This window comes from Fistularia commersonii, chromosome 8 (genome assembly GCF_037954325.1).
Source record: "Fistularia commersonii isolate RoL2024-O1a breed Wild chromosome 8, RoL_Fcom_v1.0, whole genome shotgun sequence".
In the NCBI taxonomy this organism is placed as follows: domain Eukaryota; kingdom Metazoa; phylum Chordata; class Actinopteri; order Syngnathiformes; family Fistulariidae; genus Fistularia; species Fistularia commersonii.
Genome location: NC_141291.1, coordinates 16110391 through 16137613, shown reverse-complemented (window position 1 = coordinate 16137613; position 27223 = coordinate 16110391). Strand labels below are relative to the sequence as shown.

General features: G+C 38.3%; 1 protein-coding gene across 3 annotated transcripts; it reads left to right on the top strand.

The window, feature by feature from the left end:
- Positions 1-20807, top strand: tlcd4a (TLC domain containing 4a). 3 transcript variants are annotated; one of them, XM_086151396.1, is made up of 8 exons: positions 64-140; positions 234-374; positions 6376-6545; positions 7687-7776; positions 8536-8594; positions 8749-8843; positions 17119-17192; positions 17552-20807. In XM_086151396.1, exons 3-8 carry the CDS (start codon positions 6391-6393, stop codon positions 17868-17870), a joined length of 792 nt encoding a protein of 263 aa, XP_086007522.1. In that variant the 5' UTR covers positions 64-140; positions 234-374; positions 6376-6390; the 3' UTR covers positions 17871-20807. The 3 variants fall into 3 exon arrangements, with proteins under 3 accessions (XP_086007521.1, XP_086007522.1, XP_086007523.1); XM_086151395.1 differs by having other exon boundaries at positions 1-374; XM_086151397.1 differs by lacking the exons at positions 64-140; positions 234-374 and adding an exon at positions 586-716.
- The last annotated feature ends 6416 nt before the right edge of the window (positions 20808-27223 follow it).

The window sequence follows — 27223 nt, the reverse complement described above, 5'->3', positions numbered from 1 at the left end:
GTTGCGTGTGCGTCTTTAAGAATTCAGCTGTAATTTGAGCCCGAATAGAAGAGACCGAGAAGTGGGAGAAACACGCACACCGTTTTCATGAATCCAAGCGTGTCTCTGCGTGAAAACACATCCGCAATTATGTGTGTTCGGTATCGGCTGTTGCGTTCACGGACGGTGAGAATTGGACACGCCGCTTCCCCTACAAGTTATTAACGTGTGTGTGCGTGTTTGTGTGTGTTTAGAGCAGGAGGAGGGCTGTGTTTGTCGAAAATGACTCGACATGGCTGTGGTTTTGACTCGACGAACAGTTCTAAGCGAGAACTCACGGAAACCTTAAGCAGCTGAGGGAGTGAGAAGCAAGACATCTTCATGACAGTCACACGGTAGGTTCATGTGGGAGCCTCTCACACCCACGGCTGGCACACCAAAACACGAGCAGGCCAGTGTTATTTCTCTGCATATTTCACGGTTGTATTTGTTCACCGGGCACTGCGGCGTGAACCGGCTGTGTTTAGGCGCGCTCACAGGCGACGTGTTTGTCGGGAAAATCGAAAACAGCCAGGCTGGATTCGGTTGACGGACATGTTTGGATCGTGGAGATCCAGCATCCACATGCTGCGCGTATCCGCTGTTTAATTTGTCATAAACACAGGGAAAAGAGACGTTTTACGCAAGCGCATTTTCTCGGTTCGACCCGGAAACCTGTGAAAAATGATCTGCAGCAGGTAAAGAAACCTGTTTCTGTTTTGTGGACAAATTACAACCCCGTGTTACACACACACACACACACACACACATACACACACGGTCAGAGAAGCAGTTACACGCTTGGAGTTTAAAGCTTTGATCTCTTCACAAAGAAGATGTGTTTTAGATAACTGACTCGATTCCATATCATCCATATCGCCCTCTATAGTATGACTGATGGCACTGCTGTATTGACACAGAACTATCAATATCTCTCGTGCCAACTGAAATAATACATCTTAGGGTCGGCACTGTTAGATTTGTAAGGCTGTTGTAGGCCTGGTGATATTACTTCAAGGCTGTGCCATGATTCTAATTTTCACCTTGCTTTTAATCTTGGCATAAAGAATTATTGCATCCTTGCTCATATTGTCTGTCTAAAGTGGGGTATTTTGATTGATTTTTGTCCTGTTCTGAACCAGAATGTGGCCAGCTAACATTCAATTGATTCTTCTCAGGTTTCCTCAGGACTGGTAGTTGTTTGTGATGTCGTGTTTTTTGTCATAGTTTTGTTTTGACAAAATACAAATGTGAATTGGATGCAGCGGATGGCATGAGGCCGAATAAGACTGCATTTCTTATCCCCGATCACAAAGATTTTCAAAAAAGTTGACTGAATAAATCCCAAAGAGTAAAATCACTGTTACATAACTTGGGTTTTGATATATGCAGCTTTAGGTCCAATAGCTGTGAATTAAAAATTTATAGTTTTCCAAAATTGCAAAAAACAGAGTTCAGTCCAGAATCAGAATGTTCACCATGGCCTCCAAAAGCAATTCTTTGTTGACCCCATCTAAGAGACCAGACCACCCAGCTTAAATACTGTCATATAATATTTACCTCCTAAATAAAAGCCAAATTTATATTTATCATCTCTGCATCTGTGAAGTAATCTGATCGATAAGTGTGTTTGTGTGCGTGTAGTTTCAATGCCACCCCGTGCTTTGTTCCCAGTGTGTGCTCGCTTTTATTCTCTGTCTTTTAGAGGAGTTCTGTTACCATTTGCCCTTGGCAACATGATCCTTCATGGGACTTTCAGGTCATAAACCGGTTGTCCATATCAGTACCCAAAACACTCCTTTGTGTTTCAGAGAGCAACTTCCTTCGCTATGTAAAAGGATGGCTATAGGCATACTTGTCAGCTATTAGTCAAAACCCTCTTATATTCCTATTGAAGTGGCTCACAGCTATATGAAAGTAGTGCTGCTCTGTGTCTACTAATGCATTTGCGCTCAGAAAAAGAGGCGGACTCTATCGAAAAGCACTTTTGGTTTCCCTTTGACTTTTTCTTAGCTTTCCTTAGCGGGGACCAACAAGGTTTGTTCCAAACCTCTTCTTGCGGCGCAAAACCAGTAACAAAGACAGTGAAAGCACCACTTCGGCCAGTACTTAGGGAAGGGGGAGTGTGCCTATGCAGATAATTTTCCATACGCAAATGTACACAAGTGATGCATCGGCCTTCGGATGTTAGATCAACATTGCCTTTGCACCGAATCAACAAGACTGCCACAAAACCAAGAATATAAAGGAAGCAAGGGTTTCTCAGCCCAAATTGTACTTGCAGTTTTTTTTCCTCTCAATTGTTAACTACATTATATTGTAACAATGTTCTTCATAAAAAAAAAAAAAGTCTGGTCTGGTAAGATTAAATACCAGATGTTATCAAAATTAGCATTGTCATTGGCAACATTTGCACATTGGGGTAATTGATAAGTAGCATTGGACAAAATTCACTTGTTTATTGAGATGTTACTTGTTATAAGACTATTGAGATACAAAAATGTCCAGGAAAGTAGTCCTGGTTTCAGGTTTAACATGTTCTGCTATTTTTGTTTTTATTCAACATTCTAAAGGAATTAAAAAAAAAACAACTTTTGAGTTTTATTCTCAGCATTCTCAAAAACCTTGATATATGACCTTTATACATGAGCTACAGATGTATCCTCTTAAAAGATATTTATTGCTCATATTGCCCCCTTCATCCAAATCAGCCTATCTTTACATCATGATATTATTTCAGTGTATATTGGTCTAGTTTGTCTTCGCAGTCACTTACTTGGGCACTTATCAAAGGGTGTTGGAGTCAAATCAGCCCATATTTATGTGACAGGAATAAACTGTTGAGTGGTCAGGACTCAGTGGCTACAGTGGATCTCCCTAATTGACGTCCACTGACTGGCTGCTTCCCAGCTTGCATGTAGCACTGCTAATTCTGGGTTTCAGTTGATTTATAGTCACTGTCATGATCCAAATACAGTTTTGGTTCATAGATTTTTTTTGGTCCAACAGTAACTTTGGATCATTGCCTTTTCAACTCATTTGCTTTATTGATTTTCTTTAGCACAATATAGGTCATGCTTCTCCTGGATGCTCTCAAAACAAATACCAGTCCCTGAGTCCAGTCAGTGTCGGAGAAAGTAATGAAAATCAATATTGGCACCACCATCATCTGCTGTATTAATTATTGCAGTTGACCAATAGTAGGTTTTTCTGAACTGTGGTCACTGCCAGCCAACTTTTCCCTGAAACATAATGTCACACTTCACCGGTCCGATATAACGTCCTGTGTATTTATTTATTTGTTTGTTTGTTTATTTATTTTTCTAAGTATCCTTCTGTACATTAAGAGATTAATGCAATCCAAATAATGGAGCAGCTTTAGTGAGGCTCTATTTGATTATGAGTTAAATCACCTTTCTCATGCAACCTACCCTGCATAAACCAGGTACCTCACGCAACCTGGAGGAGCGGCCCAAGATATAGACACCCATTTGTATAAATTGTATGTGTGATCGGATTACTAGTTCAGAGAAGGGGTCAAAGCTTGGATGAAGAGAGGTCACATTAGTTCACAAGCTAAATGCTAACTGAGGATTTACCTTTTCTCCATTTGCTTTTATGCTTATGTGGATGTCTAAACTTCATCTCCATGATGATGCTTTTTATATTATGTTGCTTCAGCATTAGTTGCATTAGAAACATTATCAGTGCACCCACTCACAAGCAGTGTCTTCTGCAGACAATGACTTGCTTGTTTACAGATTCTCACACTGGATTCATTTATGTCACATTCCAGTTGAAATGTTAACATTGCTATTGTCGTATTTCTGATTACAAATACACATTCACCAGAGGGAATCTGGATGTTTAGCGTCCAGAAACTGCCAGTCTTTTTTAATGCATTTTCTTCCATCAACCGTGTGGGATCAGTCAGATCTAACAAGTATGGAAAATAACCAATATGAAGCAGGTTATTAAAAATGATAACAAGGGGTTTATTTTACTGTGTTACTTTAATGCCACCATTTAACCAAGCATAATGTGGTTTATTAAAGTTGATGCTAATATCTATTCCTTTTTCTACTAAAACATTACCTGCTATCTAAACATTACTACTACCTGCTAATCACTACCTCAACATTTAGCTATTTGTTTAAGTCAATACTGCCATTAGATCATGGGAAATCTGTAAAATCTAGCAGTGGACATAATGTCTAAAAGTAAAATAAGGCCCCGTTGACCTCAAACAAGTAACTCCAAATTCTGGCATCATAACATCTAGCTTTTGCCCCCGCCCCCCTCAAATCTACATGCCTCCCCATAGGAAAAAAAAATTAGGAATAAAAATTCAGATTATCTATTCTCAGATTTTTCTTATTCTCCACTGTCAAGATCTGCTGCAGTGATCTCTCTCTCTGTCTCTGTCTCTCTCTCTATCTATATTGTTTACTAAATTAATTGATTGATTTGTTGCCAGTGTCACTCCATTCTGCTAAATCTATCAGACACAAATAGGTTTCTGTTTATGGGGACAAAGACATAGTTTTAAATACAATGACATTTTCAGCATAGAGCTCTGAAAAAGTAATGACCTCTTACTAGGATTAATATTTTTTCATAGAAGGTGGAATTGTTTCTTTTTTAGAGGGAATTTTCTATGTTATATCCTGGAGCTGTCATTATTTCTGAATAATGTAAATAGGTATTTAACAGTGCAGTTTTTCAGCAAATTAATATTACACAGTTAATTATTCTTTGAGACACTGAGAGAATTATCAAGGCATACACTGCAAATTTATCTTGAGAGAATTTGGGCCTCAGCTTTTAGACATGTCCCGCTTTCATAATGTCCTGATTATTCATGATGTGACACTCAAAGTGACATTCACAGTCACACATACTGACAACGACATGAGACACTGGGTCGAGAAGAGAATATTTAACAGCAGGTCCACTTGTATCTTCCCGGACAGTTTGCTGTCGTGTTGTGCAGCGACTGTGTTTAAACTGGATGAGCTGTAGTCCGCGTAGGTCTTTCTCACATCCCTCCATCTGTGGTGCAGCGGCTGTATTTTGTCAAAGCCGAGACAGAACTATAAAAACCAATGAGATTATTCAGATATATAAATGAACAAAGGAATCCTGAGTACTGAAAGAGTGATGCTGCTTCTGCAATATAGACAAAGAAAGTTATAAAAGCATTCAATGTCAAAGGAGTTGTAAGGAGCATTTAACTGTGAATTTTGACCCACTTTATGAACACCTTTGGTATCTGATGTGTGGCAGACAACTACATAACCTGCGAAAGGATTGTGTTTATCTATAATGGGGGATAATTGTTAATCGCGGTCCCCAGGAACTGTTTCCAGGAACAAGTTCTATAATAATTTCAGTGGTAAAATCTTAGTATTAGATGTCTTTTAGCCAGTTAAAACATAGGAAGAGGAGATTTTTTGCAGGAGAATATTGATAATCAACAGCAGTGAAATAGAAATATATTAAAAAAATGTGTCATTCTTTGTTGGGGGTAGCGATTGTATTACTTACATTAATGTGTGTGTGTGTGTGCGCGCACGCGCGCGCGTATACACAATGTGTACTTTCATAATCTTTATTTTCCATCAAGTCTAAGTTAATCCTCATAATGTAACAGTATCCTGGTTCATGACTGTCTGTCAGTGGGTTTGAGGACTATTAGGTAGATCACCACCTGAAGTTCTAAACTTAACAAGCCAAGGATCCAAAGTCTTGGGTTGAAAACAGTTTGTTTCACTTAACTGTTTCACAAAATCTGTTGATCCCAATAAACAGACAAGTTCATGATGCATAGACTGTAACATACAGAATCTAGAACTGAAGCTGTAACTGAAAATGGTCATTGATGTCCCAGCAAGTCAAGGTACTTCTTTTTCCAAAAGAGCCACACCTCTGAAGTATGGACTCAGGAAGTCCTACACTTGCGTCTCTCTCCGCCTCAAACTGCTTTTGTTAATTCACATTACAGCTGCAAGCAGGTGTAGCCTCAGCAGCAGAGGACGTTAGTTAGTGCTAATAGTAAGTGGTAAGAGTTAAATTTTCAGCCAGTAATACTAACTTTGAAGAACAGATGCTTTATATGGCAATGTTGGTGAGTGGAATACATCCATTTAGTAAATAATTTTCCATGCCATGTATTTATAAACCTAAATGAGGATTTTATTGTCACTCGTGTGGTGCCAAAGTTCTTGAAATTTACAACTTGTTCTTATTTAACTTTTAAACAGCGAGGTCAAATGAACACCTATGATGGCTGTTAGATTGATCCCTTCAAGAAGAGGATGTCATTCTCACTTCTCTCAACATCCCCTCTTACTGCAGTTGGGTTGAGTGGCCATGGACCCATTCAGCCAGCTCATCCTCGCCATCTCAGTGACCAGTTTCCTCACCTTCCAGTGCCTCTTCCATAAAGTTAGTCCCTGGATATCAATGCACATCAGCCCAAGCTTCCTCGCCCTCAGCAACAAGCAAAAGGTGGAGTGGAACTCAAGGTGAGTCTGGAGTTCTCCCATGTCATGTCAGTGTTAAGTTAGGTGGGGGTTCTTGCTCAGGGACTGACAAGAAGTGATTGATTTTACTCGCATAGTTCCTGAGTCCTGGTATTGCTTGACTCATTTGGGGTTTCTGATCATGTGTTGATATTTTCTCTGCCTGGGTTTCAGTATGGTTTCAACTTGTTTTTCATCATTCATTACCATTCTATTAGCATGCATCATGCTTTGTACAGATTTTTATATCCACCAGGCTAAATATTTGTGTGTTGAGCAGGTCACATTTATTGACATGCTGATTCTTTATCTATACTGAAATGTTAATGGTACAATTGCAGATATGGCTCAGGAACCTAGTTTAGAATTTGTTATGGTGTGTTTACACTGTGACTTTAAGAGCTACGGGAAGACAGAGTACTGCAGAGTAGATTGAAGGCCAGTTTGTGCAACCAGGAAGAGCCTTCGGATCGAGTATTGCCAACTCGCATGAATCACTCATTTTCATTTTCTCTTGTGCTAAGTTTATTACTTGTGAGAGCACTCGTAAAATTGAACTGTTCACTTGGTTTATGGGCAAATGAATGATTAGTGGCAGTGGATCCAGGCTACTGGGATCCATGTATAGGCTGTCCATGACTTTGCAGTCCTGAAGTCAGTATGCCTATAATTTTGTCTCGCCAAATTACTGCTCAGGAGTGTTAGACTGTCTTTCCTGCTTAAACGACTGACTGGGACTGTGTGTCAGTCTGCCTGACCCTTTTGCATTGTTTAATCTCTTAGTCTAATTGGTCTGAATCTGCATGCAGCCCTGACAGTCAATCAGTTGATTCACTGTGAGTAAAAACAAAAAACAAAACAAAAATAAACTTTAAATACACACACACACACACACACACACACACATATACACACACACACACCCAAAAGAAACACTGAGTCTCAAACTCAGACCAGAACCAAAGCACACACAATTCTTTTAAAAATCTTGTAAAAATGACCAGAAGAAGAGGAAGATTTGGACAAGAACTGATCTTGACCATGATGACTGAGAACCTCAACAGACAAAGCATATATGATTGATTGAAGAGGGGCTATCTGATTTTATCTACATGTTTTGTTTTGTTTTGGTTTATGGTTTCAGGACAGTGTCAACATTTCATGCACTGTTGGTCGGAATCTTCTGTCTCCACATTTTGTTGTTTGACGATGCTGTCAATGAGGACCCAGTCTGGTAAGAGTTTGGTTGTGATTTGGTTTGGTTGTGTTTTGATGTTATTTGTAACTTTATCCGCCTCTCGTTTGGTTAACCTTATACATGTGTAGTACGAGTAGTGGATTATTGTTATATGGGTTGGCTTCCAGGTGCAACAACCATTCAAGCCTAAAAGTAGTCCTTTGTCGCCTGACAGAACTTCAATTAGATGCATTTCAGGTTATTATCTGAGGTACATTGTTGTAAAAACACAGGTACCTGTAATGTAACTGATCTGACTAATCTGGACGTAGGAAAGTGAACTCCCCAGAAAATCAAGGTAGGCAAGTCCATGACCTAGTTTTTAGTTGAGTTCAAAGTGCAGATTGTTCAAAACTCTTGAAAAAGGTTACACTCTTTCATTGGAAAATAAAGCTATGTCACACAAAAAAGGAAAACTGCCAGTAGGTGTATTAATTTTTGTTGCAGAATTATTGCAAAATAATACACGCTGTCTTTTTTTTAATCGTACTGAAGAAAATGTGTTTTCACTGTACTTATACTTACAAATAATCCTAAACTTGTAAAACACTTCTTTTTCTGACTAGATGACTGTTCTAATTTAAAAAAAAAAACAAAATGGAATAATGTCAGTTGGCACAATCACAAAAACTTGTTGACCAATTCAGTTTTGCAATATTTATCAATAATTTGTTTAATCATAATGAAGAGACGTTGAGGTAAAAAAAAATCACACTGGAGTTTCATGAAGTCAACTTGAGTCTGCTTTTCCAATAGGGGAGATCCTACACTGGTGAAGACAAATGTTGCCATCACAACAGGCTACCTCATATCTGGTAAGAGAATCAAACATGAAAACTTATAAAGTTTGAGGCTTTGCTGATTATTCTTTAATAACATGTTTACAGTAAGCTTATCAGATTTTTGTTGTGCATCAATTACGCTTCTTTTAACTTGCCTCTCTTTTTCCATTTTACTTCTGTTTTCCAGATCTGCTGCTTATATTTTACTATTGGAAGGCGATAGGTGACAAGTTTTTTGTAGTACACCATCTGGCAGCATTGTATGCTTACTACTATGTACTGGTGAGTGCCCTATTGTCCAATAGCAGAACGTGCAGGCAAGATGGGAAGGAGATAACCAAGGGTGAATGGCTGTGTCACATGAATCTGGGCATCAAATCTGCCTTAAAGGTCTTCCAGTTAGCGTGCGTGCGTGCGTGCGTGCGTGCGTGCGTGCGTGCGTGCATGCGTGCTCAAGTGATTTAGCTCGAATAGAGGAGAGAGGAAAGTTGAAATTAGTGCACTCTTTTTGAGAACTACAACTGGAAAGTTGTAGCAGGATTATTTGTCTGCCAGCTTTACACATTTTAAAGATTATTTAAGTGTCTTTTCTTAATTAGACCCTGGTAAAATTCTTGTTTAATTTTGTACTTATTGTGAAAAGTTGTTGCCGCTTCAAAAATTATTTCTTTTGACTTCTATCTCCAGTAGAGTGGCTAAATTGTTTACAGAGTCATGGGAAAAGACCATGGATAAACTCGCTCAAAAGCAGCTTTAGAAATCTTCAAAACATGACCTGAAAAGAGATCAGACACTGAAAAGAAATTGGCTTAAAAGCTAGGCACATTACCTGACATTTAGGTGGTATTTACTCCCAAAATGGTTTCAGGAGCCAACTTTTTATTTTCTTCCACAATCAAATTTAGTATCTGAAATCCAACATTTCATACTCAATCAGACATTTTGATGTTTATCAATATAAAAACATCTTGTGATTTTTATGTATCTATTTATTTCAATTTTATCCCATCCAGTGTAAATTTGTTCCAGAGAAGGCATTTATCTCCACATGAATACCCCTAAATTCAGCATAGCAATCATACCACAATGATCTAGATGGATGAAGCATAATCCAATCAATAAATAAAGCACTGATTATTCTCTAAAAGATAATCACAGACAGTTTAAGGTTTTACCAGGCAACGATTTAGCTGTATGTTTATTTGAAATAGAAGGTTTATCGCTGAGTTCCTGTAGTTGCCTAATCCTTTTCACTACTCTGTTACAAGTACTGATTAGTGATATGTCAGGATGTGGAAGATTGTCCCCAGTATTCAAGGGCAGAGCTGTTCACTCTTGGTTCAGTTTGAAACTCTTTAGGTCGCCAGGCCGCATAATTATCATGAAAATGAATGACTATGGTATTTTTTGCATGGAATGCTCAACAAAAGTACTGGCTGATGACCCCCCCCCCCCCCCCCCCACCTTGCCCTTACAATTTCTGTGCTTTCATTTTGTTTTACTGACCCCGTTTTCAATTTGTGGGACTCCCGATGTTTCTCAGTGTGAATCCGTAACACCTGTGTGCATGCCGACAGTCTCTTTAGGGGCAGGTTTACTTTCCTGTTAATGTGCATGCCGGCCGACCCTTAAATCTTAATTCCTGCCTTCCTGCAACACCCATTGCCTTTGTTTTTCTGCCACAGCCTAGTTCAGCTTCCTCTCTCTCTCTCTTCCTTAAACTACACCTGGGTTTTCCTGTCGCGGGAAACTGGCAGAGCTTCTCAAAAATGTCGCCTAGTAACACCTAGACTACTAGATAGTCAGGACTTTTCACTATTATGATGTTCAATGTATTCTGTCCGCTGTCGTTGAGTTTGCAACCTGCAAATGCTACCAGAAGCCCAACTTTTCCCTTCTTAGAAACAGTGAGCCTCATTCACCAACATATTTTTTTAAATCTAAAATGCAGGAATACAAAATGTAAAATACACCAAAACAAAGCTTCTCACTCAAAAGCACTCGAGTACTGACAGGTTTGTGGCAAATAATGGTTTTGGTATTTTCTTCGGTTTTAATTTGAAAAAATATCTAAGTTTTAAAGAAAATGCACTCATATATTTTCTATTTTACTTTCAGCTATTTTCAAAATATCAATATCAACTATTTTTTATTACTTTACAAAGCATTATGGTCATATACCTAAACACTTACAAACCAAACACTCATGTATGGCCAACTCTCCTCTATAGTGAGCATAGAGATGGTCTGTTAACTGTCAAGGTTATATAATTTCCCGTGCCAGATACATCTGATAAATGTTTTTGTTGTGACTTTGAAACCACTTTTGATAGTATTGTATATGGCCGCTTAATTGCAGATCACTTTTAGCCACCATCAGTTACCTGAGATTCAGTGCTTAAGATTTTCTTTAGTTTAGTTTCAAAGCTGCACCTCTTTGGACAGCGGGCAATTCAGTTTCTTTTATACCGTGTCTTACCTGCTCAGAATTACTTGTGAGTATGTACAGACACAGCATTTTCATCTTTTGTTTACTGAGGTTCATACCGTGGAGCAGTTACATGCAATGCATGAACAAAGGGAATTTTCATTTCAATGATTGTAAGAACACAGATGTGAACACCTCAGCACATTTTGAGAATGTGTTGCAAATCAACCTTTTTAAGGAATTGTCTTAAGTACTATAATTTCCAGACTGTTGAGTGCACCTGAATGTTAGCAGCACTTGCTAAAAATAAGTAAACGTGTAACATGAGATATTTACACAGAAAGATTTTCATGTTTTAATATTAAAACATAAACTTTTTACTAAATACATACAGTAATATCCACAAATACATACTGGGGATGCTTTTTCCCGAACAGTGCCTGTAACACAGCTGATGAAAAAGATGAATAATAAATAACACAAGAAAAAGTCCATCCATCCATCCATTTTCCCACTTTGTCCTACTCCAGCTGAACGCTATCTTCGTCTTCCTCCTGCACACTAAAACCATTAAAGTTGTCTTCTTTTACGTTTGAATTGAACAGCCTCAGAATTTAATGGTAATTTCATTGGTCCGAGGTGATGAGGCCAAATGTTTTGGCAGCATGAAGCTTATCAGCCCCCCAAAAATCTATGAATTAGCTGCATCATTGTTTAAGCTGCAGTGTTCAAAGCATGTGAAAAAAGTAGCAGCTTATAGTCAAGAAATCAGGGTAAGTGACAAAAATATAAAAATGTACTTGTTATAAGAAATTGGTGAATGAGGCCTCATAATCTATACTTCAAATATAGACCATAACATTTCAGAAAATACCGCTATATTGTTCTTTATTTGCCATCAGTATATGGCATTAAGTATTGTGAACAAGCTCTTAAGTTCTTAGACTTTTGGTTTGAAACACAACTTCCTAATTCATATCACTGGTTGGATTTACAGATTTTCTTTTCATCTTTAATGTGTGACACACACAACTCTTTGCGGATGAGGAATACTATCCTGCCATTGAACAATACTAAGCTCCAAGCAGTGTCACATATTTAGATGTTGAATTCACTGTAAATTCAGCACCTGCATCGAAAACTGTAAGGTAAATGTGAGGAAGGAGACCATACTGTTACTGGACACTCATGACTGTTTCTGTAGATCAGGTCTGACTTTAATGTGGAATTAGAGAACAGATTGTCGACCAAAAAGAAGTTATGTCATATTTGTAATAAAGCTCGATTACATTTTCTATCCTTAGATGTCATTTATTTGTATTTTATTTAGTTCTGTACCAAGTCAAATGTCACATGTTGTCAAAATTGTACAAGTTAATGTGTTGAATGTGTTTATGTACAAGTGTTCCTGTCACATACACAATCAGATCTGCCGACTCTATTGATATTCAAGGCTGAGATATAGAGCCATATTCAGGCCTAATTAGTTGTAAATGAGTTGCAAAATTGGCTTTAAAAACAGAGCTAAATGTAATTTGCTTGTTGGTAGGTTTTGTTGTTTATGTGAAATGTGTGCGAGTCACTGAACCTTTAATTTTAATTGTTGCAGTATAACTTGTCTTTTATGTCTGTTTTTAGACTCAAGAATGGCTTAATCAAATAGATGGAAACATAACATTATAACTACTGTGTGAAGTCCAGATGCATGCTATCTTCTGAGTGTGTTTAAATGTTGCTTCATATTTGCTTCAAGTTGTGATGACATCATTTTTTTCTTACAAAATTTCATAAACTACGTCTGTCTCTGTGTCTTTGGCCGACTTCAACATTAACAGCCCCTCTTCAAACCTCACATGCAAAAACTACCAACATTTAGTCAGGTTTTGTCATCCTTGTTCATGCAAAAACTACCAATTCAGAAACTCAGAGGTGGTCTTGATCTAGATGGGGACTACCTTTATTCCTGTCTTGTCTGCTGTTATTGCTGTTTTGTTGCACTGAGCAGATGTGATGCCCAGTCACAGTATGGACTTACCAGTTCCTAGGGGTACTAGCATTCTCATGCTAGCACATCAAATGGTATATATACTGCATTACAGATGTACCCTGTTTGTTTCACATAGTAAGTATGTTTAATGACCTGCTTTGTTTCAGCCTTGACGGTAAGTTTACTCTCAGAAGTGATGAAAGACCCCAAGCCAATTTTCTATTTTTATTTGGACTTTCACTTGTGGTCTGGATGAGTTTTTCAGAGCAAGTTCTTTTCATTTTTGTGCACCTCCTGAGACCTTGACATTTTGTTTGTTATGCATTTTTATATGTTAGCGATTTTTGATGAATTGGGCCTAATAAAATTTCAAATTGTCTTTGAACATGAAGTAGTTTCCACAAAAACACCATTATCTTCAAGTAGAAAGGCTTTATTTTACTTCATGATTGACATTCCATCATCTTTCCTTCAAACCACCAACCAGAACAACCAGTAGTGTTTTCGTGTGTTACATTTGTTACATTGCATTTTGTGTGTGTCTGTGTGTGTTTGTGTGTGTGCGCACGTGTGGAAATGGTATTTGATGTTTTTACACTGATTGTTGTCATTTGCATTTGCTATCACTTACAGGTCATGAAGATGTCTTCTATTATTTTTTTAAAAAGTTGTTGTTTTTCTAGATCAAAAATATCAGTGGTATTTAGACCTGATATCCTTCAATAATCTTGATTCTTCACCTTAACTACTAGCATCTAAAATCATTCAAAGAATGACCAACCAGAAACATTGGAATCTACACTTAATGAATCTTTATATCCATGAATGGCAGTCAGATACTTCCAGTTGTAAAATTAGTCACCCGTACAAGTTTGGTAAATTGTCTGAAAAGAATTTATACATTATCAGAAACTCCAGTTATGATATCCACAGTGACACATTGAGAAGTTGAAAGTTTGCTTTTATTTGCATGGCTTTTGATTGCTCCGTAAACTAATGGCTGGCTGAATGAATGTGGGTGTAGAACTTTGTGCTGTATTGATATGTGATTACCTTTTTAATAATGTTTTTCCAGTGAACTGCTATGGTTTTGTTGTTAATGTATTCTGCTGTTCAATTGAAATGATGTACAGGGCTGTAAGACCATTAGCTTTTAGCCTGAGTAAAATAAAAAAGAAAGCTTGTATTTTATTTATTTGGACACTCCAGTGATTTCATTTGGTATTTCTAAAATCAAAGTTATGCTTAAGGTCCATTGTGATCCAGAGTGCTAACAACCCAAACTATCATTAACTGAATCATTTGACTGTCTGGATTCTCAGAAAAACCTTGAACCAAATCCTGCCTTAAGCTCTACTGAACCTTTTTGCAAATTACTGGGTTAGGGTTCACGGCATCAATTATTTGTTGTTTCTGTCAACTTTGTAAAGAGAATTCCAATAATTACAGGGCCAATCATTCAATTATACTTATTGTAGCATTTTGCTCTTAAAGTGAGTCCCTACTCAGCTTCAGTCCTTCTATTTTTACCTTTTTCTTCTCATGGTTAGTACTTGGAACTTCTTTGTCAGGTCTGTTGTTTTAGCACCACCTCCACTCAGGGTTCGAAGTAAACTCACATAAGTTAATAAAATGACAAGAGCACTTGAAAAGTTGAGTGATTTGAACAAAAAACAGACAGGGAAGACAATAAGCCATAGTAAACAAACAGCTCCTTTGGGTTGAAGAAGGAGAGGAGGGGGGCGTGTTCAGAAACAGAGAGAGAAGGAGAAAGGCTAAGAGTAAGGACTTTGAATATCGGGACTGACAGGAAAAGGTAGAGTGTTGGTCGACTTGATGCAGAGAAGGACAGTGGATACACTGTGTTTCCAGGAGACCAGGTGGAAAGATAGTAAGGCTAGAAGCTTAGGAGCAGGTTTTATGTTGTACTGTCATGGTACTGACAGTTAGAGAAATGGAGTAGGAGTTATCTTGAAGGTGTGTCTGTTATGAATATTCTGGGTGTGAAAAGAATGTCAAATAGACTTATGAGACTGAAACTGGAAATTGAAGGTGTGATGCTCAATGTTTTTAGTGGCTATGCGCCGCTGGTGGGATGTGAGTTAAAGGAGAAGGAGAAGTTCTGGAATGAGTGAGATGAAACAATGCAGAATATCCCCAGAGATGAGAAGGTGGTAATTGGTGCAGACTTCAACGGGCATGTTGGTTCAGGCAATAGTGGGGATGAAGAAGTGATGGGTAGATTTGGTATACAGGATAGGAATGCAGAGGTGCAGATGGTGGTAGACTTTGCAAAAAGCTTGGAAATGAACACTTTTTTTTTCCCAGAAAAGACAGGAACATAGGGTAACTTATAGTAGTGGAGGTAGGAGCATGCAGGTAGACTACATCTTATATAGATGAGGTATCCTGAAATAAGTGGCTGTAAAGTAATTGTAGGTAAGAGTGTAGCCAGACAGCATAGGATGGTGGTTTGTAGGATGACTCTGGTCACAAAGAACATCCAAAGGACAAAGGCAGCGCAGAGGACAAAGTGGTGGAAGCTGAAAAGGGAGGAGTGTTGTATGGTTTTCAGGGAGGAGTTGAAAAAGGCTCTGGGTGGTCAGTGAAAGCTTCTAGATGACTGGACCTATGAGCTATACAGCTAATGTTATCAGGGAGACAGGTAGGAGAGTACTTGGTGTATCATCTGGAAGGAATGTAGATAAGGAGACTTGGTGGTGGAACAAGGAAGTGCTGGAGTATATGCAAGGAAAGCGGTTAGCAAAGAAGAAGCCGGACACTGAGGGGACTGAAGAGAAAAGACAGGAGTACAGAGAGATACAGCGTAAGGTAAAGATAGAGGTAGCAAAGGCAAAACAAAGGGCATACGATGACTTGTATGCTCAGTTGGACAGTAAGGAGGAAGAGAATGAGCTATACAGATTGGCGAAACAAAGCTAAAGATGGAAAGGATGAACAATAGGTCCAGGTGATTAAGGATAGAGAGGAAATGTAGTGACATGCTAGAAGAGTGATGGGATGATAGAAAGAGTACTTTGAATAGCTGATGAATGTGGAAAATAAAATTGAGACAAGGGTAGAAGAGGTGACTTATGTAGACCACAAAGTAGCACAGATTAGTAAAAGTGACGCAAGGAAGGCATTGAAGAGGATGAAGAGTGGAAATATACCTGGGGAGGTGTGGAAGTGTCGAGGAGAGGCAGCAGTAGAGTTTCTGACTAGATTAATCAACAGGATCTTAGAGAGTGAGACAAAGAGAAAAAGAGAGATGGAGATGAAATGTGATGGTGCCCATTTTCAAGAATAAGAGAGATGTGCAGAATTGTGGCAACTCGAGGAATAAAGTTGATGAGCCATACAAGGAAGTCATGGGAAAGAGTAGTGGAAAGTAGACTGAGAGCAGAAGTCAGCATTTGTGAACAGCAGTATGGATACAGAGAATAGGATTAGATGAAGATGTTTGATTTGCTGTGGCAACCCCTGAAGGGAACAGCTGAAAGGAGAAGAAAAAAAAGACACAAAGAGCTCCTTGATTTAAGTTTTGAAAGGAGATATTGATTATAAATCTGCTGAATGAAATACATTTTCCTAAGAGCTCATACATCGGAATACATGTCATTACAAGGATTGCCATAACACCCCTTATAATAAAACCTAGGGTGTTCACTATGACTGACAAATGATGTATTTTCTTTTGCCTTTTGCAAACTCTGTTATCAAAGATAGTGAATAAATGTTATGCGCTACTTTTCGCTCCATTAATAGACTTGGACGTTTCCGCTCATTATAAAAGAACAGGACAAATCATTAGGATGCGAAATTAAAGAGCAGTCTAATTTTAGCCGTCAGAGGTAATAAATTTGTGTTCTGAAGGAGATTAGTCTTGTAAGTTCTGCCAAATTAGGCTATATTTGTTGAGTGCTTCTGATTTAGATAAAGTTTAAGCACATCAACAAGCTTGATGGTAAGAAATTATACATGCAAATCTTGCTATAATCGACACATCTGAACTATGTTCACAAAACCTGCCTGTACAGATGACTTTGAAATGGAATTAGAGATTCATGCCTGCAGATCAAAATCACTTGCCGTTCTGTCTTGTCACTGTCACGTTTTCTTCTTGTTCTACCTCTTTCCAGGGCCAAGGAATGTTGCCTTACTTTGCTAACTTCCGCCTGCTTGCTGAGTTTTCAACTCCATGTGTGAACCAGCGGTATGTACAAGCATTCTGGGTCTTATAGCCTTCAAAACAGGTCCATGAGTAACAATTCTGATCATGCTACATTAGTACATTACACAACTAGAAACTCAAATCAAAGTTCTCTTTCAGAAACAGAAAAAGTGGTATCTAAGTAAGAATAATCTTGCTTGAAGTCAGTGGATTTTAAATATACTGTGTAGAAAACTCAAAATATAATTACTCACATATAGAAATTGTCACTGTAGGTTTATGCATACTGAACATGCAGGTAGAGTTCTTGCTATTACTAATTAATTTTGTATTTTTATATTACCAAATGCTTTTTACTGGATCATGTAATTAAACTTTGTATTTCATGTTTCATGTTTCAGCTGGTTTTTTGAGGTACTAGGTTATCCCAAGTCCTCCAGGCCCAACATGGCGAATGGTGTTGCCATGGCTGTGGTCTTTTTCTTGGTACGCATTGCTGTCATGCCAGTCTACTACAGTCGTATGTATGCTGTTTATGGCACCGAGGCCTTCTACCTGGTGCCCTGGGGGGGGCGATTAGCCTGGATCTGCTCCAGTATCTGCTTGGACATCATGAACATTATGTGGATGCATAAAATTGCCCGTGGCTGCTACAAGGTGCTGCGTTCAGCACGCCGAAGAAAAGCATCCACTCCTCAGGAGAATGGAAAGTCAGACTAAGGGAACCAACATGTCTGTGATAAGAAACAGTGGTTGGATGAAATCCCCCTCAGTCCATTGGGGAATAGTGATTGGACCTGTCAGGAAGCTGTTGTGGAAGCAATCCCGGGACTTGTCTCACAAGAGCGAATGATCATGGAGTGAAACAGGGAAAACCGATATTTGGAAACAGAGACACAGCCACTTAAATGTGAGCCAATAGACCATTTAACTGGCTAACTCTAAGCCATGAAATGACCTCTCAGCAATACTCCATATGCATGGTTGATTTTTTTTTTTTTTTTTTTTTCTTTTGCTTTTTTTCCTCAAACCCTTATCACACGATAGTACAGGTCGTCCAGAGACAATGGAGAGAAAATTGTTTACCTTTATTTACATAATGATCAAATAATAATTTAAAGGTTTTTGCTTTTACTGCTGCCTGAGTCCAAGAAGTTATTGTATTAAATGTAAATCGTTGTTCACAAGGACATTGAGATTTGAGCAAATCCTCAATACATTGGTTGATTCCTATGTTATGGTCAGTGCCATGAAATCTGGAATGTTTCTCAAGGATAGTCAAGCACCTTCTTTTTATATAATTATTATTGTTCTTTATGTTCTCAGATAATGAGGTCACTTTTCACCTCAAGAGACACAACTGCATTGCACACTCGAAGAAAAATAAGTGTGTACTTCACATCACTCACCGGACTAATTGTGGGAATAGTATGATTCAATTTCACAATATAATGCAAGTGGCTAACAAAAATAATGTAGGGAGGAGCAGATATTATTGCACTGTATTTAGTCTGTTTCTTTTGTCTTGCGGGAATCAAGGCAATTCTTTTTAACAATATAACATTTATGACAAAAAGTACACTTGCGGGATACCTTAGATCTGTTTAAAAGGGAAACTGAATGTGTGTATGCTGACGTTTATCATCGAACGGTCATTTCCTTATTGATTTGAGAGGACAGATTTGTAACTCTTCTAATTTGATATTTACATGATAATAGAAAAATGTAATCATTAATGACACTTTGTAGTTGAAAACCAGCAGTGTATTTTACACTGATCTGTCTTTAAGGGTGAAACTGATGCTGAAAATATATATAAGGGATGGATAATATCCAAGATATTTAATACAGTACTTTAAGCTGTCAGGTTTGAGATGGAAGCAGGATTGTGACACTTGCTATCCATCAAATTTGAAGTTGTTCGTATCCACACTTTTGGATGTATTTATTTTATGTTTTAGCTAAAAGGAGTTGACCCCTGGAGAGCATTGCCAGCAAGCTGCAAACTACTGTTTGCTGCCTATGGAGGCCTTTCAGTTTTGTTTTTCGGTCAGAGTAAATGACAGGGTGTATTATTGTTGGGGCAGTAAAAGCTCTTGTTGATCTAAAACATCTCTCAATTGTTTTGTTGCATAGTGCCTCATGTATTTTCCACCTGCTTTAATCATAGTATTGTTAATTTCTTAAAGAGCATTGGATTTGCCGAACTTTTTTTTTCTCTTTTTAGCTGAACATTTTTTTTTTTTTTAACTTTAATTGCCATATGAAAAATCGTTCTATAGAAAGACAGCAGTTTCTTGTTATTCACCATGGGATTTTTCTTTTCAGTTCTTTTTTTTTTTTTTTTGAAAAATTACTGCTGATCATTGTTTTCAAAAACCCATGAACTGTCTTAGAAAATTAATGTTAATATGAGCTGTATTTTTGAATGTGTCTGTCAAATTTATGTGCAACACAAAGAAATTGCTATTTTCTTCTATCAAATGCGCCTTCACCCATCTAGCGTTTCATTTTGTTGCCTTTTTTTGATAATGTTGGCATAACAGATAATTAGTTCATCCAAACCTCTCACATCACTTAAAAATTCATTTGTGATTTTAGTTGTGTGTGTTTTCCATGCCTGATGCCTGTCTAATGTTATTTTTGGCCGTTCTAGTCCACCAATGCAAAAAATGTTATTTAGGTTGTGGTTTTGTAATGGTTTAAAAAAAAAATGAACATGTTTTTGTCAGTTTGGAAGTTGTTCATATGTAATATCCTCACGATGTTTTGATTTTTGTAAGTTTGATTTTAATAGAAAAACATTTTTACACTTCAGTGCCAAGTGGCAGCTGCGATGGTTGTCCACAGCAGCATCCCTGCATGTGTTGCTGATATGAGTATTGATGATTGGTTAATTATTGATGATGGATATTCAGCATGATACCTAGCACCCTTAAGGGTACATATGGAACAGAATTTTACTCATTATACACAAACAGCAGTTTTCATAAGTAGTCAGAACTATTTGGAAACCATTCCAGGTGTTTCAGGACAGTCGGCTGCTCCTGGTGGCATCCGGGATGACTGTATCCAAGTTCGTGCATGGTCAATAACTGATCTTCATGCACCTGCTCAAACTGCATGTATTGCATGAAGATTGCACTGTAATAAAAAAAAAAAATATATACATTTTCAAATCAAAATTAATAATTTGATTTGTTTTTCTTTGTCCATGTACATAATGTTTACTTACTATTCTAATATCGTGCAACATATTGTAATCCACAGATCATTATGTATTGGAAAGAAGATACTTTGTATAAAAACCAGCACAGAAATCGGAAAGGGAATACTTGAAAAGGCAGTACAGTTCTAAACCATCTGGGCAATGCAAATAGAAATGAACACAGTATGAATATTGCATTATTTGCTTATCATTGTCTTTAATTTATTAAACTGAAAGTTGAGCATTGTGTCACAGTAGATGGCTGTAACTAATGAATGATACTGCCCTCCTCTGGTCAAACAGATGTTTGTATTTCTGCTCAGAATGTTGTGTGAAGAACGCGTGGGTAGGTGTGCAGTGACATTCTATGAATGTAGTGGTAAAGAGAAAAAAAACTGTCCTTTACATTTTCATTTCTTCTTTATAATAAATATAAAAGTAACCAAGAATATGTGTATTATTTTATCATATTTTTTTTACTCTTGAGGTCACTGGTGAGCCCTTAATTGAGATGAGATGTATTTTAATGATTCCATGCTTGGGAAATTGTTTAGCAGCAGCAAGACATACAAGGACAAGACAGTGACAAGCTAAAAATACAAGTAAAAAAAAAAACTGAATTGTAATAGTACAAAGTATAATCTAAAAAAAGTCTCTCTATTTCCCAATATACAGAAATAAATAATGAGCCAAGTGGCAATATGAAGTAGCGCAGTAACTGATTAGAAAAACTGAGGAAACTTTCCAACTGAGGTAGGAAAAATATTCTGTGTCTTTCTGTGTAACAGTTGCTGGAGAAGCTGCTCTACTTTACAGCGTGATATGGGGTTATCCATGATGGACGACTGTTTCTTAAGCATCCTCTTTTCTACCGCAGTCTCAAAATTCTCCATCACAAAGAGGCCGATCACAAAGCCAGCTCTCCTTATCACCCTGTCTTGTCTGTAGTAGCCTCTGGCTCTGATGCTGCTCCCCCAACACACAGCTGCAAAAAAAGATGACACTGGAGACAACCAACTGATGAAAGATCACCCATCTTGCTGCCTACATTCATGGATCTGAGCTTCCTGAGGAAATGCAGTCTGCTCATACCTGCACACAGACTCTGTTGGATCTCCAGTCCAGTCTGTTTGTCATGACACCCAGGAATCTATAGTTCTCAACCACCTCATCCACCTCAAGTTGTTCTTATTCTTATCCCTCATTTGTAGAGGCTGTGCCGGTGTGTCCATCTTCCTGGAGTTGATCATCATCCCCCTGGTTTTGCTGACATTCAGCCTCAAGAGGTTCTGTTCAGTCCAATCTACATATTTGTCGACCAGCGTCCTGTACTCCCTCTTCTTCCCCTCTTATACACCGTACAACAGTTGGTGGTGTACAAGGTGAAGAGAAAAGGAGAAAGCACAGTGCCCTGAGGAGCGGCAGGATCACTAACCACCACATCAGACAGAGCGTAGGCCAGGCGAACAAGCTGTGGCCTGCCTGTCAGGCAGTCAGTAATCCAGGAGATCACTAAGCTGTTGACACCCATCACCCACAGCATCTCACCCAACAGCAGTGGCTGAATCACTGGAGAAATCAAAGAATGTGATTCTCTCAGCACCTCCTCTGGCATTCAGGTGCAGATGAGCCTGTTTCAGAATCAGAACTGTTTCATTTGCCAAGTCGTTTTGCAACTGCAAGAAATTTGATTTTGTTGACGGTGCTGAACAGACAGCATGGAACAGGCATTACATAAGTGAAAAATAAAAGTGAGATCAGGGCGATCGTGGTTGGTTGTGCAAAATGACAAGTTGTGCAAAACAGTGCAAGGTAGCGCATTAGAAGGGTTGGGACAGTGTCAGTGGGGGACTGGGGGCGTTGTTGTGAGGCAGGCTGCCGATGGAAAGAACAGCAGATGCGTGTGGTCTTCAGCTTCTAAGTGGGGTTGATAGGCAAACTGCAGAGGGTCCAGCACCAACTTCACCCGTGGCCCTTGAGTCCAGGGGGAGATGCCATCAGGACCTGCATCCTTGCGCTGGTGGTGTCTCTCCAGCTGTCTCCTGACCTGGTCTGTGGTCACAGCCACAGGGGAGCAGTGGCTGACCACCTCAGTGAATTAGCAGAGGTGGTGGGCAGGGGTAAGGGTGTCCTCATCAGATGGGGGGAGGGAATAGGTGCCAAAGAGTGAGGAGGAGGGAGAGCTCTACAGGAGAGTGAGGGGGGGAGATGTATAATGGTCCCTCTGGATGTGTGAGGGTCTGGACGTCTGGTTGTCTCTCCCCTTAAACCCAGTGATGCACCTCATCCCCATCCACACATCCTTCACATTGTTCTGCCTCCAGGCTCCTCCTGTAGACGTTCCTGCACGTCCTCAGGTGTGTCTGACTTCATGCTGCACTCTCTCCTCCGTTCCTCTCTGTCCCCAGATCTGAAGTCCCTCTTCTTGCGTAGCAGTTCCTTCAGGTCTTAGGTGATCCACGGCTCATTGTCGGATGTGTAGGATGGTAATGTAGCGAGTCATGTATGTTGGGGTTTATGTTCATGCTTGTTTTCTGTGTGATTTGGGGGGGGTCGCTGGGATGGGTGTGGTTTGGAGTGCAATGAATTCTCTTCTTTTTTTAACTTGGAATTGAGTGGGAACAGTGTGCTGTATTGCAGGCTTGTGTGGCGCGGCTGTGGCCAACAACAACTATTGCTTATTAAACAGACGGTTTACTGTCACGCAGGTGTTTGCCTGACAAACACGCAACAGCATGTTCACAGAATCTGATCTATTCTGTTATGCAGTCTGTCATATATTGTTTATGCCCTCCCCATGTGGGGAGGTTCAGTGACACTGAACCCCAAACTGCCCCCCTGCTCAGCCTACTACTAACGGTTCATCCATGATGGCTTCATTGCAGAGAACGAATTTCCCCAGGGGGATTAATAAAGGATAAATTAAGATTATTATCACCCGTATGTGACAATAAAAGTATTTCTTCTTTTTATATCTGATATTCAGAAGTGAATAGTTTATTGCTCTAGGCCACTAGAGTGCAGTGGTGTGTCTGAATTCCTTGTAATCTCGACAGCCCTGTCCAAGTGGCTCATTAGGTGTATCTGTCCTCTTGATGCAGATAAATTAATAATTATCAATAATTTAGAAAAGCTATTTTTGACAGGATGAATATAGAAGGGGAAACTGAACACACTATAGGGTCATTTGTAGACAAGTTTCTGTTCCAAATAACCTCTAAATGCAAATTCTATCCACATCTATTGTTTTGTAAAATATGATTCTGAATAAAACTAGTTGTTAAGAGATCCCTAAATTTTAGCCCAACAGTTGTGTGGTGTTGTATGTGTACTCTTGGTCCAGGTGGACTTTGCAGACATCCCATCATCAGTTGTGGGCCTCAACTTCATTGGATGTTTCGGCTACTAACCCGCAAGACAGACACCTTCTGCCGAGGTTGGCCCAACATATACTGATCAGAGCTGCGTCTGATGTGTGAACAGTACTTGGATCAGAAGACCAAAAGAAAGGTATTTGTGATTTTCCTCATTTATTTGTTAGTGTAAATGATTTTGCACCTCCAAATCTTTGTCCTACAATCTCAAGATAGTGATGAACCTTAGAGACAGTGGCTGAATACACCAGTACAGAGTGTATGTGAAATGGACTACGGAGTGATTACATCACCTATTGACATACATCTGGGTAAAAGTCAAGAAACAAGAAATGGTAGTAGGTAAACAATCTAAAGCCAAAATCCTGTTGAATATGAATCACATTGAAAGACCTTCAGTAAATGGTCATTGGGTCGCTGTGCTGATGAAGCCAGATGAGCCACAGAAAATTAAATTCCCTTTTTGATAAATCAGATATCTAAACTTCTAATGAAATTACTGATAGATTACAAAGAACACTGAAAACTAAATTCACGACCAATTCACCAATTCAGTTACGACCAAAACACAAAAAGCTTTTTGAAGCAATGACCCGTAGCGTAAATGAACATTTCAATAACAAAATTCACACGTGTACTTTTGTAAACTGTGACTGGAAATATTTCTGCTAAAGGTCAAAGCTTTACAAAACAGGAAATGCCAGAAAGTGATGATGTGCTCTTATATGAATTAGAGTAATAGGAAGCGGGTTGAAATATGACACTTTTCAGCATGAGACCAGTGCTCCTTCCATGTTCCAAGACACTCATGAACTGTTTGAACTTGGGTTTTATACCTCATAAACAGTTTCTTGGTTGTATGTGTATTAGAGAGCACAACACATTGCTAATTACCTTATGAGTTCAATCAAACCTCATGTTCATTTTTCAGTCATAGAAAGACTATTGACCATATTACTATCGTCTTTAAAACATGGATACACAGATCTTATGTTTTCTGATTCAAGGACATATTGTTTTTTTAAAGCCCTCGTAAGGTCAAGTGGTCATCACCTCAGTAATTACAATTAAGGAAGCCGTCTTTGAATAACTGTTACTTTTTGTAAAGAACATCTCCATATATTGGATACCTTTTTGCTTCATCAATGGGTACTGTCATTTGTAGTATTTTACAAATTCAACATTTTTGTTAAACTAAATGGCTGCCATACTAAAAGAAATAAACAAAAACAACGTTCAAAGCATAGGCTGATAGGTTTTTCTATCTTCTTCAATTTTGTAGTTCAGTGGGACTGACTGTTATTTCAAACTGATTTGCTAACAATAGGAGCCTCTATATCAGCCGGAACAATGCAATGTTACACGTGTCTCTTTAATTTTTTTTTTTTCCATAAATGTCATCTCTTACTACACATAACAGATCAACAGTATTTCAGACCAGTTATCTGAAGTGGTACAAAGGTAGATGGAATAAAACCATATAAGCCTGTTCTTTATCAGCTTTCATGTGCACAAGCCCCAGGTAGATATTATTATAGGAGTTAGGAGGCGGGTAAATCAGCTAAAGAAGGATTCATGTTGAATGAAAAACAGATTTGTCCTGTTCTTTCCAACATTGTGAAGAAGTTGTACAGATTGTTTTCCTCTGCTTGACTTATTTGGTTATTCCCCCTTAATCGATGTGGGTGCGATAGCATGTGGTGTATTGATTTATCATTCCGTTAAATATTTCAGTGACACCACTTTCATGAACTGCACCACTTTATCTTATTGATTCCTGTTTTATGACCGAAATAATACAGACGCGCGTTTATTAATGATTACTCTCTGAGTTTTGTTTTTTTGGCAAAATCTTTATAAGTTTTGGTGTGTAATGTTTGTGATGATGGTGCTCTTAAATTGTTTTGTTCACTGTTCCCCTCCTGAAACCCCTTCCTATTAGCCATCAGAACAAACCTCGTCCCTGTCCTGCAGCACATCATTCTAAACTAAGCTTTAATACCGACTCTTTTATCTTCAATGGATCAGGAAAAACAGCAATGATTTAAACCCTCTGAAAATCTAAATTCTCCTTTATTTTGACAAACCTTTAAACAACAAAATCCTGGTTTATCATTGTGCTTAGAATGAGGGCTGTCTAAGAACGATCCATCAGTCAGCCTGTCTGAATTCAACAACATTTTGCTATGGAATAGAATAGAATAGAATAGAATAGAATAGAATAGAATAGAATAGAATAGAATAGAATAGAATGTGCCTTTAAATGTCTCACAGTGTGGACATTTCAATAATTTTATTATTGCATTTAAATAGATCGATAAAATGTGAACATTTTCATCATAATATCATAATTAGATGCCACATTTTGTTACATCCACAAAGGAAGACATCACTTCTTAAGGTTGCTGCAGGTATGGAGAGCCATGTGGCAATACTAAAAATAGACTGGATGGAATTTGACCGAAACATAACTGTAAAATCAGAGAAATGGTATAGTTAGGTAAGAACATAAAGTGACTGTCATCAGTCAATTTGCCCTTGGTCATTTCAGGACAAGATAATTTACTTTCAACAGCAATTCTCTGAAGGAAACTGATGATTACCAAAAGAACATAAAAAAACACAAATTCCTGCCATTGTGATATGATACATGACCTGAAAGTCCAGCTGTGGCATTTATATGGCACAGCTGGACTTTCAGCACTGCACTGTATGTTTAACACATATTATGCAATAGACTTATACATCCTTTTATAATTGTCATATTGGTTAATTAAGATAAGAGATAGACCTGCTCCACTTGTCCACTTTCTAGGAAACATAAATGGACTAACTTGATACATTTATTGTACATTGAGGGTAATAAAGTGTGGAGGTTTTATATCAAGTCATAAAGAAGGATTACAAGCTTTGACCAACAGACATGGACAGCAATGCCTTAACTTCTAAACTACTTATTTATGAAATCTACACTCTCATTTTGCACAAATAGTACTACCACAACTACTAATACTACTACTACTAATACTGCTACTACTAATAATACTAATTATTATTATTATTATTATCATGATGAAAAAATACTTCCTCTCCCACTTCTTCTAATTTTTTGTTGTTAATTTTTGCCTGTTTGTTCAAATGCGGCTTATTTCAAAAGTTAAAAAAAAAACATTTCCCTTGATCTCTTGCATGATTATAGAGCAGGGATTGGCAATTAATTTTTACAAGGGGCCTTATGAGACACCTGAACGCTGTTGGAGGGCCAAACCAACGATAACAGAAAAGCAACATGCTTGTACAAATGTTTTGTCATCCATGTTCTGACTAACCTCACACGGGCCAGACAGGCACACCGAAAGAGCCACATGTTATAGAGTATTTGCTATTCTTTTCGCTGACAGTTTAATTTCTTTCCGCACAAAATAATTCCACAACGGGGCGTATGAAAAGGTCACATTGATAATGGGTAAAGTATTAACAATTATCATTAT